The sequence below is a fragment of the Trichoderma atroviride genome, chromosome 4, assembly GCF_020647795.1.
Source record: "Trichoderma atroviride chromosome 4, complete sequence".
Taxonomy (NCBI): Eukaryota; Fungi; Ascomycota; class Sordariomycetes; order Hypocreales; family Hypocreaceae; genus Trichoderma; species Trichoderma atroviride.
The window spans coordinates 2,760,954-2,775,921 of NC_089403.1; the positions used below are offsets into that span (position 1 = coordinate 2,760,954).

General features: G+C 52.4%; 6 protein-coding genes across 6 annotated transcripts; 2 read left to right on the forward strand and 4 right to left on the reverse strand.

Moving 5' to 3' along the window:
- Positions 1–1,045: 1,045 nt before the first annotated feature.
- TrAtP1_008249 (uncharacterized protein) lies at positions 1,046–2,218 on the reverse strand (the record flags this gene model as incomplete). Its single annotated transcript, XM_014086626.2, has 1 exon — positions 1,046–2,218. The coding sequence occupies one exon, from the start codon at positions 2,216–2,218 to the stop codon at positions 1,046–1,048; it is 1,173 nt and encodes a 390-aa protein (XP_013942101.2).
- Positions 2,219–3,367: 1,149 nt separating this feature from the next.
- Positions 3,368–5,570, reverse strand: TrAtP1_008250 (uncharacterized protein). The gene is made up of 2 exons (XM_066113838.1): positions 5,163–5,570; positions 3,368–5,068 (listed from the first exon to the last, which is right to left on the reverse strand). Exons 1-2 carry the CDS (start codon positions 5,432–5,434, stop codon positions 3,628–3,630), a joined length of 1,713 nt encoding a protein of 570 aa, XP_065969927.1. The 5' UTR covers positions 5,435–5,570; the 3' UTR covers positions 3,368–3,627.
- TrAtP1_008251 (uncharacterized protein) lies at positions 5,511–6,187 on the reverse strand. The gene has a single exon (XM_066113839.1). The coding sequence runs from the start codon at positions 6,086–6,088 to the stop codon at positions 5,696–5,698; it is 393 nt and encodes a 130-aa protein (XP_065969928.1). The 5' UTR covers positions 6,089–6,187; the 3' UTR covers positions 5,511–5,695.
- An 11-nt stretch (positions 6,188–6,198) lies between these two features.
- Positions 6,199–10,545, forward strand: TrAtP1_008252 (uncharacterized protein; the record flags this gene model as incomplete). The annotated part of the gene is made up of 9 exons (XM_014086353.2): positions 6,199–6,224; positions 8,867–9,030; positions 9,161–9,186; positions 9,323–9,359; positions 9,420–9,490; positions 9,552–9,574; positions 9,647–9,803; positions 9,870–9,970; positions 10,035–10,545. 9 exons carry the CDS (start codon positions 6,199–6,201, stop codon positions 10,543–10,545), a joined length of 1,116 nt encoding a protein of 371 aa, XP_013941828.2.
- Positions 10,546–11,874: 1,329 nt separating this feature from the next.
- On the reverse strand, positions 11,875–13,605 carry TrAtP1_008253 (uncharacterized protein; the record flags this gene model as incomplete). Its single annotated transcript, XM_066113840.1, has 2 exons — positions 11,875–13,035; positions 13,111–13,605. The coding sequence occupies 2 exons, from the start codon at positions 13,603–13,605 to the stop codon at positions 11,875–11,877; spliced, it is 1,656 nt and encodes a 551-aa protein (XP_065969929.1).
- A 920-nt stretch (positions 13,606–14,525) lies between these two features.
- On the forward strand, positions 14,526–14,828 carry TrAtP1_008254 (uncharacterized protein; the record flags this gene model as incomplete). The annotated part of the gene is made up of 1 exon (XM_066113841.1): positions 14,526–14,828. The coding sequence occupies one exon, from the start codon at positions 14,526–14,528 to the stop codon at positions 14,826–14,828; it is 303 nt and encodes a 100-aa protein (XP_065969930.1).
- Between the last annotated feature and the right edge of the window lie 140 nt (positions 14,829–14,968).

A 14,968-nucleotide genomic window follows, 5' to 3' on the forward strand; every position in this document is an offset into this window, starting at 1 on the left:
GGAGAAAATACGACAGAGATGGTTGTTCAGCCTGCCTTTTGCTCTGTTTTCCCATTATTCAAAGACGGGCTTACACATGTATCTGTTCCACTGTTCATTACGGCTCTTGAACACTATCAGAATTACGTGCGAGTAACGAAGCGGCGGAGAAAATACGACAGAGAGCTACAATGTTCAATTCAAAATATTGAGATTGAGCGGTTAAAGCTGCAAAATGCTTGCGAAAAGTTATTGGGTGGCTTGGTGCTCCCGTTCCAAATAGACACCATGGTAGAAAACCCTGGCCGAGGTCCGTGGGTGAACGAAGTAATTCAGGCAAAGATTCGAGCTCGGCTTTGGAGGTCTTGGGCTGCGTTTGAGCAGACATTGAGAGACATCTAGATGGCTATTACAGACATGAGCGAGAAGGTAAGAAACGGACGCGACGTGAGTCACCCTGAGAGCTCTTCACACCTACCATCTTTAGCACAGCCTCATGTACGACGGTCGGATTAGGATACATCTTTAATGATGAGAGAACTCAGGCGTGCCAAGTTTGCGTTGCGTCGATCCACGTACAAAAAGACTCTTAATCTCTGTCAAGGACGGCATCTCAAATCTCGAGTCTCTGCTATGACAAGCAGACAATGGGAAGAATTCCTCATACGAGCAAGCCTACCATCAACATCAGCCTCAACAACCCAATTTACTGCCAGATACGGTCAAACCAGTAATAGGTTCTGCAAAACGGAAAAAAGACTACCAGATTTTCTATTAATTGATTTTATTCATCTTCACTAACCACCATGATTCAAGCAAAGTAAAATTACTAGCTCTGTGTAAAAACTGTAAAAGGGAACATAGTGTTTAGTAAGGAGACTGCTATGGGCAGGCGTAAAAGTTTTGAGAGACGCCAAGATCCTAATGCGTCCCAAGAAATTATTGGTAACGGTAATTTGTGCATTGCGGTAGTATGTACTTTAGGAATTTATCCGAGAAACGAAATGATGCAGAAAAAAAAATAAAGAAAAGCCATGCTGGTCTATATACTATTATGCATCGCACGTTACAGCTTGGAAGCCACAGCAGCAGCTGAAGGAACCAGCCCCCATCTCTCCGCCACCTCATCATTAGGAATCTGTCCCATATTCACTCGGGTATTGACAAACGTCTCGCCACCACTCTCCCAGGCATGGTCCTTCCACGACCCCAAGCCAGGCCACATCTTGTTTTGGACAAGTTTCGTAATCTTATCGCTCCTCTGCGTTGCGACATCGTCCTTGGCGCCAATCACGGGCCCTATAACGCTTCTCCATAGATCCCAGGTCTCGTCGAGCTCTGTGATGGCTGTTACTCCCATGACACTTGCCCCGATGCGAGGACCAGCCCCGACGTAGGCCGTTGTGCCAAAGTCTTTTCCGAGGCGGGCCCATTGTTCCAGAGCCCACCGGATGGCCACTCCTTCGAGGTGCTCGCCGTTGTCTTGTGCGATTTGGGATAGCTTGGTGCAGGCCTTTCGTAGCTCTGGCGGCGAAGGATGCCAGGACACCATGGGGCCGTTGTCAACGCCTCGAGTCGTCAGCAGGCCCATGTTGAGCATACTGGCGTTTAACAGACACTCGACTCTGGCTGCTTGGAACCGCTGTAGGAAGTCTGATCGCCCGAGCTGAGTGTTTTGCAGGCAAAAGTTGCCATACGACAAGATAGCGTCAAGGGGTTCGCCAGTCTCTCTCAATATCATCTCGGCCAGCGAGGCGAGGGTATCGACGGGGTATCCGCTTATACCAACATAGCGAATCAGGCCCTGATCGCGCAGTCGGCGCAACTCCTTGACAGCCTGAAGAACCTCGGCAGCAGACACAAACTCGACGTCGTGCATGTACACCAGATCCAAGTATCGCGTACCCAGGCGCTCCAAGCTGCGGCAGACGCTGTAGCGCACCCACGCCGGGGAGTAGTCGAACTCGTCGGACTTGATTCGGCCGGCCTTTGTTATCAGGAAATATCCTTCTCGCGGCGGGGGCGGCGTCAGCAGTCGCAAGGCCTGGCCCAGCAGGATCTCGGAAGGGCCGTAGTAGGGCGAAGTGTCAAAGGCGTTGATTCCGTGCTCGAGCGCTCTCCGGACAATGTCGACGTAGGGCATGCGCGAGGGATCGGGGTGGTACTGGTGGTTGAAGGTGGCCGTGCCCAAGATGAGGGGCGGCAGCACCTGCGACAGCGGCATTCGAGAGGCTCCCATGGCGACTGTTTATGGCGGCTTGAACAGCCGAGTTGGGTTTATGGCAGGGCAGAGAGAGGCATTGTGGAGAGCGGGTGAAGAGGAGATCTTGTAGTATTTAATGGTTTGCGTCGATATCATGGAAACTAAGACACGGTGGTGGGCTGGAACTATGCTCGGAACAGTAGCGGAGAAACCGGAAACTTTTTTTTTTTCTCTTCTTTTAGTTTGGCCGTCTAAGAATAGCCCGATAGAGCCAAGACCCTGAATTTGACAGTGCAAATAACGAGTGGCCATGAATCCTCCATTCTGCGTGTACATGCGTGAATACGCATTATCCCACGTTGCTCCGTATGCGGAGTGGTGCAAAACGCGGAGAGTTACTCCAGATCGTCGGAAAAGAGGCTGACTGGACTCCATTTTCTCTTGATAGCTGCCCATTTCAGTATTTGGTCCTTGTAATACTTTGATAATGCACGGTAGAGCGCGCGCAGGTGGTGATTAGAACGGTATTGATTCCAGCTCGGAGTAATACCTAAACTTCCGTCGTCTAATATTCGAGCTTAGAAAGAGAAGGAAGAAAAGGCCCGTCGTCTTTTAAACTCCACCAAGCCGGATTTCAGCCTCGGATATTATTTGAGATTTGTATTACGGATAACAAATCGCATTTTACGGAAATGCAAATGTTGTTTACAAAGGATCTTGCAAGAGGAGCTGCACAGTACGCGATTGGACACGGAGAGGGTCCGATGGCATGCATCTTGACCCTCGCGTAGTTGTGCGGCTGAAGATGGAAATTGCCGCACTGGATGCATCCGTCGTCTAATAAATTCCGGGAGCTCGTGCTCCGAAGAGCGAGATACACAGCATACAGATCCTGCAAGCTGCGTTTGTACGTGTTACCCCGAATCGAGCCAAGGCGATGCAGACGATGGATGCATATATAAGCAAGCAGCTCCTGGTATTTCTTGCAGCAACGGTGAGTCAGAAGAGAAATCCAGCTGCAGTCAATCTGCTTGATCATCATGTGCCGATCGAGATGGCGCATTCCAGCCCACTAATCACACAAGCGTCCGTCTTTGCGCTAGATCTTGGGCTGGATGTATTAGATCTTGGTGAATCTAATAATAGGTGCTTGTACAGTGTTTCATCAATCGGCATCGGCGCTACGGGAGCGTCGACATTCAATGTTCTAGATAAGTAGATTGACAGACGGTATGCGGTAATGGATGGCCAAGGCTCCAGCTGTAAGTGATTGATTTATTCTTAATGTTGTCTTTGTTATCGTTGTAATTCTGTCATCAGGTTTATTCATGCACTTGTTCAAGTTCAACGCTATTTCAATCGCTATGTCACTACATCATTTCATCTAAATCACCGCATCATACATCAATGAATACTACGATATATGCCGTCACCAATTAGCCACATCATGACTGAGTTTTGCACATGCGGCCATTCTCAGCCACCGTCCAGACCTCGCTGCCCACTCCCGCCCTCGCATACAGCAAGCTGCTCGGGTCATACTTTTGCTTAATCTGCAGCAGCTTCGGGTAGTTTGCCCCGAAAAAGACGTCCTGGAAGTCGGGCTGCTGAAAGTCGGCCTCGTTCATGTAGGCGCCGGCGTTGGGCGTGGCGGCCTCGATGACGGGCTGCACGACATTCGTGATTGTGTCCTGCGTGGCCACCATGTCCTGGAAGGGCACCTGGAAGCTGTACGGCAGCGTCAGCGACGCCTCGACAATGGACGAGCGCCACTGCGGCAGCACGGCATTTGCATCATCGCCGCCAAAGCGCGAGACGTTGAGGCCCACGCCGATAAAGGTGACGCCCAGCTCGACCAGCTTCTGCGCCGTCGGGGAGAAACTCGGCAGCACCGCGCGGGGGATCAGCCGCCCGCCAAACAAGTCGGTGCCGACCTGGATGTTGCCGGCGGGAAACGGGCCCCAGTAGTTCTGGTAGTGGGCAAAGTAGCTGGGGAACTGCGTGTAAGTCGGCGCCAGCGTGATGTTGAGCGCGGCCAGGGCGTCGACAAAGGGCTTGAGGATGGCCTCGGCCTCGTCCTGCGTCTTGCCGTAGGCCGTCATGGCGGGCACCTGGAAGAAGCCCGGGCCGAAGAAGTAGATGATCATGACGCCCGAGTCGACAATGGCCGGCAGCGCGGCGTGGAAGGCGTCGACGATGGAATACAGCACGCTGTCGCCCAGCGAGGACGTGCCGATGGCGAACTTTGCGCCGGCGACGACGGCGTCTGGATGCGCGCGGAACACCATGGACACGACCACGCCGTAGTTGCCGCCGCCGCCGCCGCTGAGCGCCCAGTAGAGGTCCTCGTTCAGGGCGCGGGTTGCCGTCACCAGCGTGCCGTTGGGCGTCACCACGTCGTACGAGAGGGCATTGTCCGCTGCCAGGCCGTAGATTGTGCTGAGCGCCGAGTGGCCCGCGCCCTGGACGTAGCCTCCCGCAAGGCCCACGCTGGGACACTCGCCCGTCACCACAATCAGATTCGCCGCGTGGGCGGCCTCGAGCGCCTCAAAGCCCTGGATGCCGGCCCCCACCTGGAGCGCCTTGCCGGTGTAGAACTGGTCGGCCCAGTCCAGAATCGCCGTGTCCTTGAGGTGGTGCGTCCAGACCGAAAGGGCGCCGGCCCCGGTGGAGCGGCCGTTGTAGTCGTGTCCCGTGTTGCGAATGACGAAGCGGATGTTGCGCTTGGCCGCGAACTGGAGCGTTGCGGTGACGTGAGCCGCGGTCGACACGTTGACGGCATATCGCACGTAGTTGCCGAGCGTGCAGGGAGTGTCTTCTGGCTGAAAGGGGTCGCAGCTCGCGTTGGCGAACAGGGGCGCCATGACCGACGAGGACGAGTTGTAGCTGACGCGCAGACTGTGTTAGACGAGATCGTGCGTAATCTGGGGGAAATGGTATCTTGGAGATGCCATCTATGTACAAGATATCTTCTACTCACTGAATTGGAGAAGACAGCCAATTGTCCTGCAGAAACTGGCATTCCGTCGCATTGTAAGACGCCTCATGGCACGGCGACCCCAGCGGAACTGTCGCAATCAGCCGCCCATCAACAGTCTTGTTGAAGGCAGCCCAGTCACCAGCGCTGGGCCAGCATGCATCGCCAGGAAAGCATTTGCAAGACGAGCTCGTCGTTGCAGGTGCAGCATGGGCAAGGCTCGCAAAGCAGCCCGCAATGGCAAACAATGCAGATCCCAGGCGACTACGATGCATCTTTTGAAACGTGGGAAAAGATCAAAATGGTAAAAAAAAAACGAAGCTGAGAAGAAACCAAAAAGATGGAATGAACTAGCTATGCGCGGATCGGCCGACTTATATCTAGCATTTCGTCTTGCTCGATTTACAACCCATCTTGCAGTCTCCAGTTTACCGTTGTCTCTCGGCTCAATGCGTGCCGGATTAAAATCAGTCTACTTCTCTTTCTGGCGACATCATCAGTCGATAGTTTGCGAAATCTAATGCTAGCAGCTTTAATCAAACCACGTTGGATGCGCGGGCCTCTGCAGCCCCCCCGATTGTTTGCCTTGCCTTGCCAAGTCCGCGGCCGCAGAGACGAGCTCTGCTCTCATCCTCGTGCAGTAACGTGTAGTTTTTTTTTTCTGCTTGCTCGGCTGGGGCTAAAATATGGCCCCCCCCTCTTTCAAAAAGACCTGGGGGAAGAGAGCAAGACCGCGCTTCTTTCGGCGTATGTGTGAGAACGTGACCCCCGAATAACCCAGTAGGTGAAGACGTTATTGGCCGAAGCCGAGACAAGGGAAGTTGTACGAAGCAGAGAAAGAGAGAGAGCTGAAGAGGGGTTTGATGAACAAAGCTGGAGAAGGATCTGGAGGCCATGTCCTTCTTATTAGCACGAACCGCGGTGATCATGACACCATGTGTTTCTGTTCATCTATGTGCCAGACAATGTGCCGGCATCATGTATACATATAATATGCCCGTAAGGTAGTATTCCAAGTAAAATATCTCCTTAATACCCCATGATTCGGCAGTCAATTCGGCCGATGTCAGGCAACCAAGTAAAATGAAGACGAGAAAAAAAAAAAAACTTCCGGTTCTCTCCAAGTCTGGACCTCCATCTCAAAACCCTCAACCAGCTGTGCCTCCGTCACCGTCGCTTTGGAAAGGGCTGCGGGCTTGCAACGTCCCCCCCAGCACTACTGCACAAGGGCCTTGCCTAGTGCTCTTCTCAACACTCAATGCTACTCTACCCAGTATAATCCCTGGTGTAAGTGAGAGATTTTGTGTGTTTTAGTGGCTAGCTGAAGCCTGCAAAAGGAAAAAAAAGTCGACAGCTCTCCTGCATGTTGACAGGGGGATACTGTGAAAAGCTTCAGGGACATGGCAGAAGGGCTTTGGTGCTGTTCTGCATCGTATTCATGCCCTGCAACGTGCTCTCTCTCGCGACAGTACCTAGGTATAGAACAAAAGACGGGGCTTTTTGCTTTCCGTTTCTTACTTTTTTTTTGTAAATGATACGTAATTTGCCCTTTCGGATGATCGTGCCAAGCGAGATTTTCATGCATGCCATTTGTCGCAAACAGTTACCCAGCCATCAATATAAGTTGCTCTTCTTTCTCTCGGCTCTCGGCCTTTGTTGTCTAATTGTTGTTTTACAAAGCAACACGTATTTACAAGCTCGCTGCTAAACAACCTGCTATTTCTGAAACCATGTCTCTTCTCGGAAAAGAACGCGCGCTGTGGCCGCCGCCGGCTCTTCAGGGTGGAGTTCCCGGGCGGTCCAGGGGGTTACCGGGGAAAGATGTCGGGGAAGACGGGACGCTGGTGGCGTTTATAGGCGAAGTTGAAATAAGACTGAGACCAAAAAAAGGCCAGAATAAGACATTGTCCGAGGTTTTTTGAGGCCCTTCTCCGCGCGCCAAAGATTTGACGGCATGGAAACTAAGGAAGCCAAAGATTAGTCAAGCGGGATAACTAGTTCCCGTTGGAGACATCATCTTTATGCTCTCAGAGTCTAGAGCAGGCAATATTGGTAGTGGTGATTTTTCTGGACATGGTGATGCGTCAGGTAGACTGGCATCATGGCTTGCAGATCAGATCTCACAAAAGTGTCCTCAACGGCATCAATTCCGGCTCCCCCAAAGCTGCCTGCTACTCCCCTTGTCAAAGACCGAATGCAACCAGGCTAGGTATACATGCTTTGCACTGTAACCAGCCTAGGTTCACGTCAAGTCATCTCCGTCCTGTCGTCTGGGTAGACCGCCTGCTGCCCAAGGCGACCCCTACAGCCGCCACTTGAATGCTACCCTCTTGAGCATGTACATGCCAGAACGATTTACTGTTATTAGTAATCTCCCAAAGAGCAGAAGGGCAGGAGGCTACGGGGAAAAGGGAAAAAAAAATTGAAAAAAAAAAAAAAAAAAAAAAAAAAAAAAAAAAAAAAAAACGAAAAGAAAAGAAAGCAAACGGCGTGAAAAAGTTGCATCGGAGTTTGAGCTGGTTTGGCAACGCCCGAGTGAAGTGCCGGTCAATGCTAGACGCCTTTCATTTCCACTTGACTCTTTTTTAATATATAGATTAAAAACCAGCTGAGAGACATATGATAGAAACTTGAGACTAGACAGCCAGCCCCATGCTTGGTCTCGCATTGAAGCCACAAAGTTCGTTTCTGTCTCCGTTTTGGAGCCAAATGCGACGGTAACTAGCACAAAACGGCATCAGCTAGAGAAGATAGGAAGCTTGTCAATAACGATCTAGACCCCCGACCAACCTTTTTGCAATGGCACGCACGAGTAATGGGTAGCACCGTAGCAGCGACAAGTTTAAACCACTTGCTGCAAACAGCAACGAGGATTTGGCGGAACTCTTTCCCTTATAAGACAATTTGACAATATTCGGAGAGAAGAAACAGGAAAAAAAAAAGGTCAGGAGACATGGGGTACGGCATTCGCTGACACACACTCTTCTTCTCTGCCTTACTACAGTAATAGGCCCGGCAGTCGTTGGGAAACCCACCCCATGTCAGCGAAACTTCCAAATCCTCTGCTGTAAAACTTCTTTTTTGGGGAGAGAGAGGGGCGGTAGATCTTTAGGGCCAAGAGCTGAGGGTGGTATCGGACGTCTTAACCTACCGCACATTAAATGGACTGAGACATGCTGACGTTTTTTTTTTCTTTTTCCTCTTTTTTCGCTTATTGTTCTTTATTCCATCCCGTGTGTGGCTTTTTCTTCTTTAGAACACTTCAATGCTTGCCTAGTTTTCAAGCCACATACATGGCGCCCAGGAACAGCTTCCACCAGGAGTAGTCTTTCTACCACACAATGCCGACGCTTGCTACCAGTTGCTGCGTTTCATTAAATCCGATATCCCTAAACTCCTCTGCGGCAGGCATCAGGGTATTAATATTCTTAAGCGTATTCTCCTCGGGTATGCGTGTGTGTGTTTTGCACACATAATTACATCACCCCCCCCTTCTCTCCATCTCTCTCTCTCTCTCTCACTAATACCCTCGCTCCCTGTCCAAGGGAACCCGACACTCTGGATTACAAGCTCCCCTTTTCTTGGCAAAAAAGATACCCAGGGTCCTCCCGCCTCCACTGTTTCTAGGTTTCAAGCCTTCAGTCTCTTTGTTCTTTTTTTTTTACCCTTTACATCTTCTTGTATATTTTTTTTCATTTGTTTGGAAGGCGGGAACGACACACAATGGCGTGGGCGTACAACACGCGGGAGGGCACGCCAAACCATGGATCCATGATAGCCTCCATTGCCCTGGCGGTAACGGCCTTGTCTCTGGCCGCGCTGTGTCTGCGGATCTATGTGCGGACGAGGATCGCAAAGGCCGTGGGTTTAGGTACGTATCTCTCTTTGAGGCGAGACGGGCGGGTTCGGGTTCCTGGCCCCGTTGATCGTCGCTCTTGTTGGAGTTTCACCGCTTCTACCGTCGGATAGATCAGATCTGGGGGCTAATGGGAGAATGACAGATGACTGGCTGATCATTGCTGGCTGGGTATGTTTTACATTCTCTCGATTGCCTCAATTATAAAATTTTCGATGAAGCTCGCCCCCCCCCCCCCGTCGTGGGATATATATAGAGAGAGGGTCCAAGGGAAAGATTTGACTGACTCGCATCCGCAACTATATAGATTGGAGCTTGCGGGTACGCATCCGCAATCGTCGTCCGTACGTGTATCCCCAACTCAATCTCAACTTCATAACAAAATTCCTAACAAAGCTTTACAGAGACGAAATGGGGTCTTGGGCTGACTTCACTGCACGACATGCCGGATGAAAACGTCGTCAATTTTGGCTTTGTGCGTGATAACCCCGTGTCGGCCGATTATTCCATCATATCAAATACTAATATCTTTCTAGACACAATATGTCGGCGCACCATTGTAAGGCGGCTCTTCCCCCCCCCCCCCCCCATACGTCTTTCTTTTCATACTTACGAAATCTCCCATGTTTAGCTATGTTCTTGGTATCTGGGGCTTCAAAACCAGCCTGCTCGTATCCTACGTCCGCTTGGTTCCCGGCGCATATCGAGTAGTGCCCATTTCGCTGGCTGTGATTGTCACAATGGCACATATCGCTTTTCTACTAGTTTTCTTGCTTCTGTGCATTCCGGTATGGCCATTTCTCAGAACATCCATTCGTGAACACTTATACTCATTGCGCATTGTGTTTATCTAGGTACAAAAACAATGGATACCCACCACTCCAGGCCATTGTGGACAGGCAGTCCCCTTTTACATCACATTTTCATCCCTTACCATCATTTTCGACGTCATAACGTAGGTTTTCAAGCAGCCCCTTTTTTTCTCAGAAACACGACGCATCTAAACTCACACCTCGCAGGCTCGCCCTCCCTTTCCCCGTCCTCCTCAAGCTCCAAATGAAGCGCCGTCGAAAAATCGCCCTCCTATGCCTCTTCGCCCTGGGCATCTTCGTCACCATTGTGCAAATCATCCGCATCCAAACAATCACCAGCCTCGCCAACTACCTCGACTCGGCCGAAGCCATCAAGTGGTCCATTGTCGAGACAAACGTCGGCATCTTCATCGCCTGCGTGCCCACGCTCGCGCCCCTCGTCACGTACTTTTCGGAAAAGACGCGCAGCGGCGGCAGCAGCGGCAACACGCCGGCACGGCCTGGTGATGGCACCGGATTCGCGCTGCAGTCGTGGAGGGTGACGAAGAATGGCATGAGGCCCCTGGGCAGCGGCGTCGACAGGGACGACGGGGGTGAGAAGAGCACGGAGAATATCTTGCAGGGGCCGGTGGCCTCGGTGAGTGAGGCGAGTGAGGCGAGCGACGGGGCGGGATCCCATGGGCGGGCGTCTGCTTCTGCGAGGAGACGTGTCGACTGATGGCAACCCACGGCTTGTTATTTGATTTTTTTTTCTTTTCCTTTTTTTTAATCGCGGACGGTGCAAGCGAGCGCAAGAGTTGCTATTGCTTTTTCATTTTTACATTTACGAAAGTCAATGTGCCAAGATATACCAAACATGTTTTAAAGATACCCCAATATGGTCATAATAACAACCAAGAGATGGTTTGTATAGAGAAATCAATTCAGCGTCCAAGAATGTGACAGCTCCTACTATACTTGTAACAGACATCTCAGCTTGTTAACAAGTGAATAATGAAAAAGAGCAAACCAGTCACCGCATGACATAAAGTAGTACATCAACATCATTCAATCAATGACACCGTTTCTACATGTGCCTCATCGCAAGCAATTCCAAATCAAAACACATATATGCAAGTATAGTAAACTATTATTAGCCATATACAGTTCAACACGCCCCCCCATTCAAACAGACACGAAGCAAACCAAGCGCTACATAATCATCATCATTAGATATCCACATCTCCATCTCGGCAATACAACAAATAAAGACACACCACGCAGCGCCGATCAGACTATACAAAAAAAGCAAATGCCATATTCCCTCCTCGGCGCCCCTTTCCCTCCTTTCGACACTGTCCTCCGAGTTGCCAGATTCGGCTACACGTGGCGGCACTAAGACCGTTTCTTCTTCTTTTTTTCCGTCTGCATCTGATTGGTGGAGTTTCAGGCACGAGGGTGCCAAGAGCCAAAGTAGGAAAATCTCACCTCAGCTAGGTAAGGAGAGAGAAATCAACAAAAGTGATGCGTGTCAAATTGCGAGACGGAAAAAAAGGCAGAATGACTCTGCAGAATGACAATGCAGCATGGACAAGAGACCTTTCATCGCAAGTAATGACACGCACTCACACAAAGGGAAATGACAAAAAGAGAGGTAGATCAAATGAATGATCTTATTAAGATAAAATAGTACTAGTAAAACAGGGGTTGCTAAAAGGAAATCTGTGAAAAGACTAGAGGGTCGTTTCGCATCCTGAAAGCGCGAGAAAGAAAGTTTTTTTGGAATCTTTGGGTTAACATTTTTAACTAATAGTTTAGTCGATTGTTTGGCTTCTACCGCATTACAAAAAACGTCGCAACGTCAAACACATCTCTGGGGGTACATGCTCCGTACCCCGGGTATGATTTCATCAAAAACCTGCAGTATACCATTACTTGCAGCCATCCACCCCAACCACGTAAAAAGGAAACAGGTTTTAAAAAAATAAAAAGCTGAAAAAATGTAAAATGAAAAGAGAACAGCTCTTTTATGCAAAGAGATGCAGATGCAACACCGCGTCTAGATCGCTTATACCTCAACGGTGGTGGGCTTCTCGATGTAGTCACCAGTGCCCATGGTAGCGGCAAAGGTGGTGGTGGGCTTCCAGCCGGCAGAGGTACGGGGAGTGGTCTCCTCCATCATCTTGTCGACCTGCTCGAGAGACAGACCCTTGGTCTCGGGGATGAGGAAGTAGGAGTAGATGAAAGCGCAAGTGCAGAGACCTCCCCAGATGAAGAAGACGGAGGACTTGAGGTTGCCCTTGTCGGTACCGACCATGTAGGGGGTGATGACGGCGATGATGGTGTTCCACAGCCAGTTGGAAGCAGTGGACAGAGCAACACCACGAGATCGGATAGGCAGAGGGAAGATTTCACCAATGACAATCCAGGCACCAGGGCCCCAGGTGGAGGCGAAGAAGAAGATGAAGATGGCGATGAAGGCGATCTGAGCATTGACAGCGGAGATGTTGTCGGCGAGGTTCTGGGTAGGGTCGCTGGGATCGGGGTGGGTCTTGTTGAAACCAATGGTGACACCAATGATGGCGACCAGGAACTGGCAGATGAGCATACCAAGAGCACCGAAGATGAGGATGGTACGACGACCGAATCGCTCGACAGTCCAGAAAGACAGAGGTGTGGAGCAGACGTTGACCAGGGAGAAGATGAGGGAGATCAAGAAGGAGTTGCTGATGGCACCGGTGGACTGGAGGAAGGGAGTAGAGTAGTAGAAGATGAAGTTGACACCGGTCCACTGCTGCATCATCTGCATGGAGGTACCGAGGATGGTTCGTCGCAGGTTAGACTTGCCGGTCCAGAGAGAGCCCTTGAAGCAGTTGGCCCAAGAGCCGAACCAGGTGGTGGAGGGGATCAGGGCACGCTCGTACTCCTCGTTGGCGATAATCTCAGCAAGCTCGTTCTGGACATAGTCGGAGTCCTCAGGCTGGCCTCGGACACGGGACAGGGAGTTGATGGCCTTTTGGATCTCGCCCTTCTTGACAAAGTAACGGGGAGAGTCGGGGAGGAACATCAGACCGCCACCAAGGATCAGGGCCCAGGGGAACTGGATGGCAATGGGGACGCGGTAAGCGCCGGTGTTGTGGTAGTTCTTGGTGCCGTAGACAATGCAAGAGGCGAGCAGGATACCAATGGTAATGCAGAACTGGTAACCGGCGACGAGAGCACCACGAACCTTGCGGGGGGCACTGTGAAGGAGGGTTAGCGGCCAGGAACAGCAATTACCAAAACGGATGGAGCCAAGACTTACAATCTCAGACATGTACAGAATGACAATGGCAGACTCGAAACCGACACCGAGACCGGCAATCAGACGACCGGCAACAATGGGGCCGAGAGCGTGCTCGGGAGAGGTAACCATCTGGATAATGACTCCGATCATGTAGATGACACAGCCGATGATGACGGTCCACTTTCGGCCAATCCAGTCGGAAACGTCACCAGCGATCAGGGCACCGAAGAAGGTACCGCAGGACAGGATGGAGGTGATGAGGGAGGTGTGGCTGTCGGTGAGCTTGGTGGCGAGGGCACCCTCGACGGCCTGGTAGAAGATGGGCGAGCCGTTGACACCGTTGATGTAACCGGAGTCATAGCCGAAGAAGATGCCTCCGAACGAGGCAAAGGCACAGATCAGGTACGCCTGCCAGGTGATGGGGGCCTCGATGTGCTCGACATCTTGGGTAGTGTGGATGCCCACGGATTGCTTGCGCGCCTCCGCGGGGTGGACTTCTTGCGAGTCGGACATGGCGTCGAGCGTTGGAATTCTCGAGTTCTCCCGTCGATTGTGTTGGCGATGGTTGGAATGGAAGAAGAGGAAACTCCCGGGCCGAGCGAACGGAGCGGGTTCTTTGCAGTGAGACAGAGATCGACGAGGCAAGACAGGAGCAACCCAGGGAAGGGGCGGCGGCAGGCCGACCTTTTTATTATCGTGACGCCGGCGAGCCTCGAGCCATGGCCCAGCGTCGATGGTGGAGAGGCTTTGGGGAAAGATGGCCTGGACGCTACCTGGAGAAGAGCCACGCCCCTCTGGCAGGGGCCTGGATCGAGCGAGAGCGCGCGGGGGGTGGCCTGGGGGGGTGGAGGGTACAGAGAGTCAGAGTCAGAGAGTCAGAGTCGTGCAATTGCTGCAACTGCATGTTCCTGGAGGTACCGTCTGTACGAGGCCGGTGGAGAAGTGGAGGCCTGGTGTGGCGCTCGGCCTCACCCACAAGCTATTCTCCTAGCCCGGCGGTCGGGTCTGGCCTAGCGCCAGCTGCTGAGTCCAGGCACGGCGACGCTCGAATGTTAGCAGCGCTGGTGGGATTCACGAGCAAAATTACGAGGAAAATTTTGCAGCTGGCCTGGCCCGTGGCAACATTGGCTGCAGCGCATCTCATCTCGTGCAGCGCGGCCAGGGGAGCTTCCGCCCATAGCCACCGTCGATCGCGGCGCAGGCGACGAGGCTATTGGCCGTGCTCGCGGTGACCGGTCAGCAGCAATCAAAAGATATCACCGGCCAGCAGGCGATGCCGCAGGCCATTGGCGGGGGACGGCGACGAGGCACAGGCAACCTTGCCGTCTGTCTGTCTGGCTGTCCATCAAAATCTGTCTCGCCTGCAAGTGAAGCCGTCGAATCACAGGCAGCACCCAAAAGGGGCCGGGGTGGAGGCGCACGCGAGAGCAGGCATGTGGCAGAGGCACCGCGCAAATCTGGGCTTTGGGGGCAAGGGAGGCCCCTGGTCGCCGGGAAAGGAGATTGAGGGGCCCCTGGCGCTGGGCGCTAGAAGCTTGGCCGCGGTGCTGCTAGCGGCGCTGGAGGTGCTGGAGGCGCTGGAGGACGCTGCAAAGAGCTGCAAAGAGCTGCTGCAGCGTCTGGGGAAGCCCGCATGGGGGGATCTGCGGGGCCCGGAGGCTGCTGAGCTACGAGGTAAGGCCGACGCAGTGCAGAGACGGTCGCAAGCCATGAGTGGCCCGTGGCTGGACCCCTAGCCCCGGACGAAGCAGAGAAGCGCCGAGAAGGGCCGGCGGTAGGGGCTCGCCGCTGGCCTATGTCGAGAGCCAAATGTCTATTGTCGATGTCCTAGCATGACACATGCAGCACGCGCGACCTGCACTAGCAAGCACTGGAA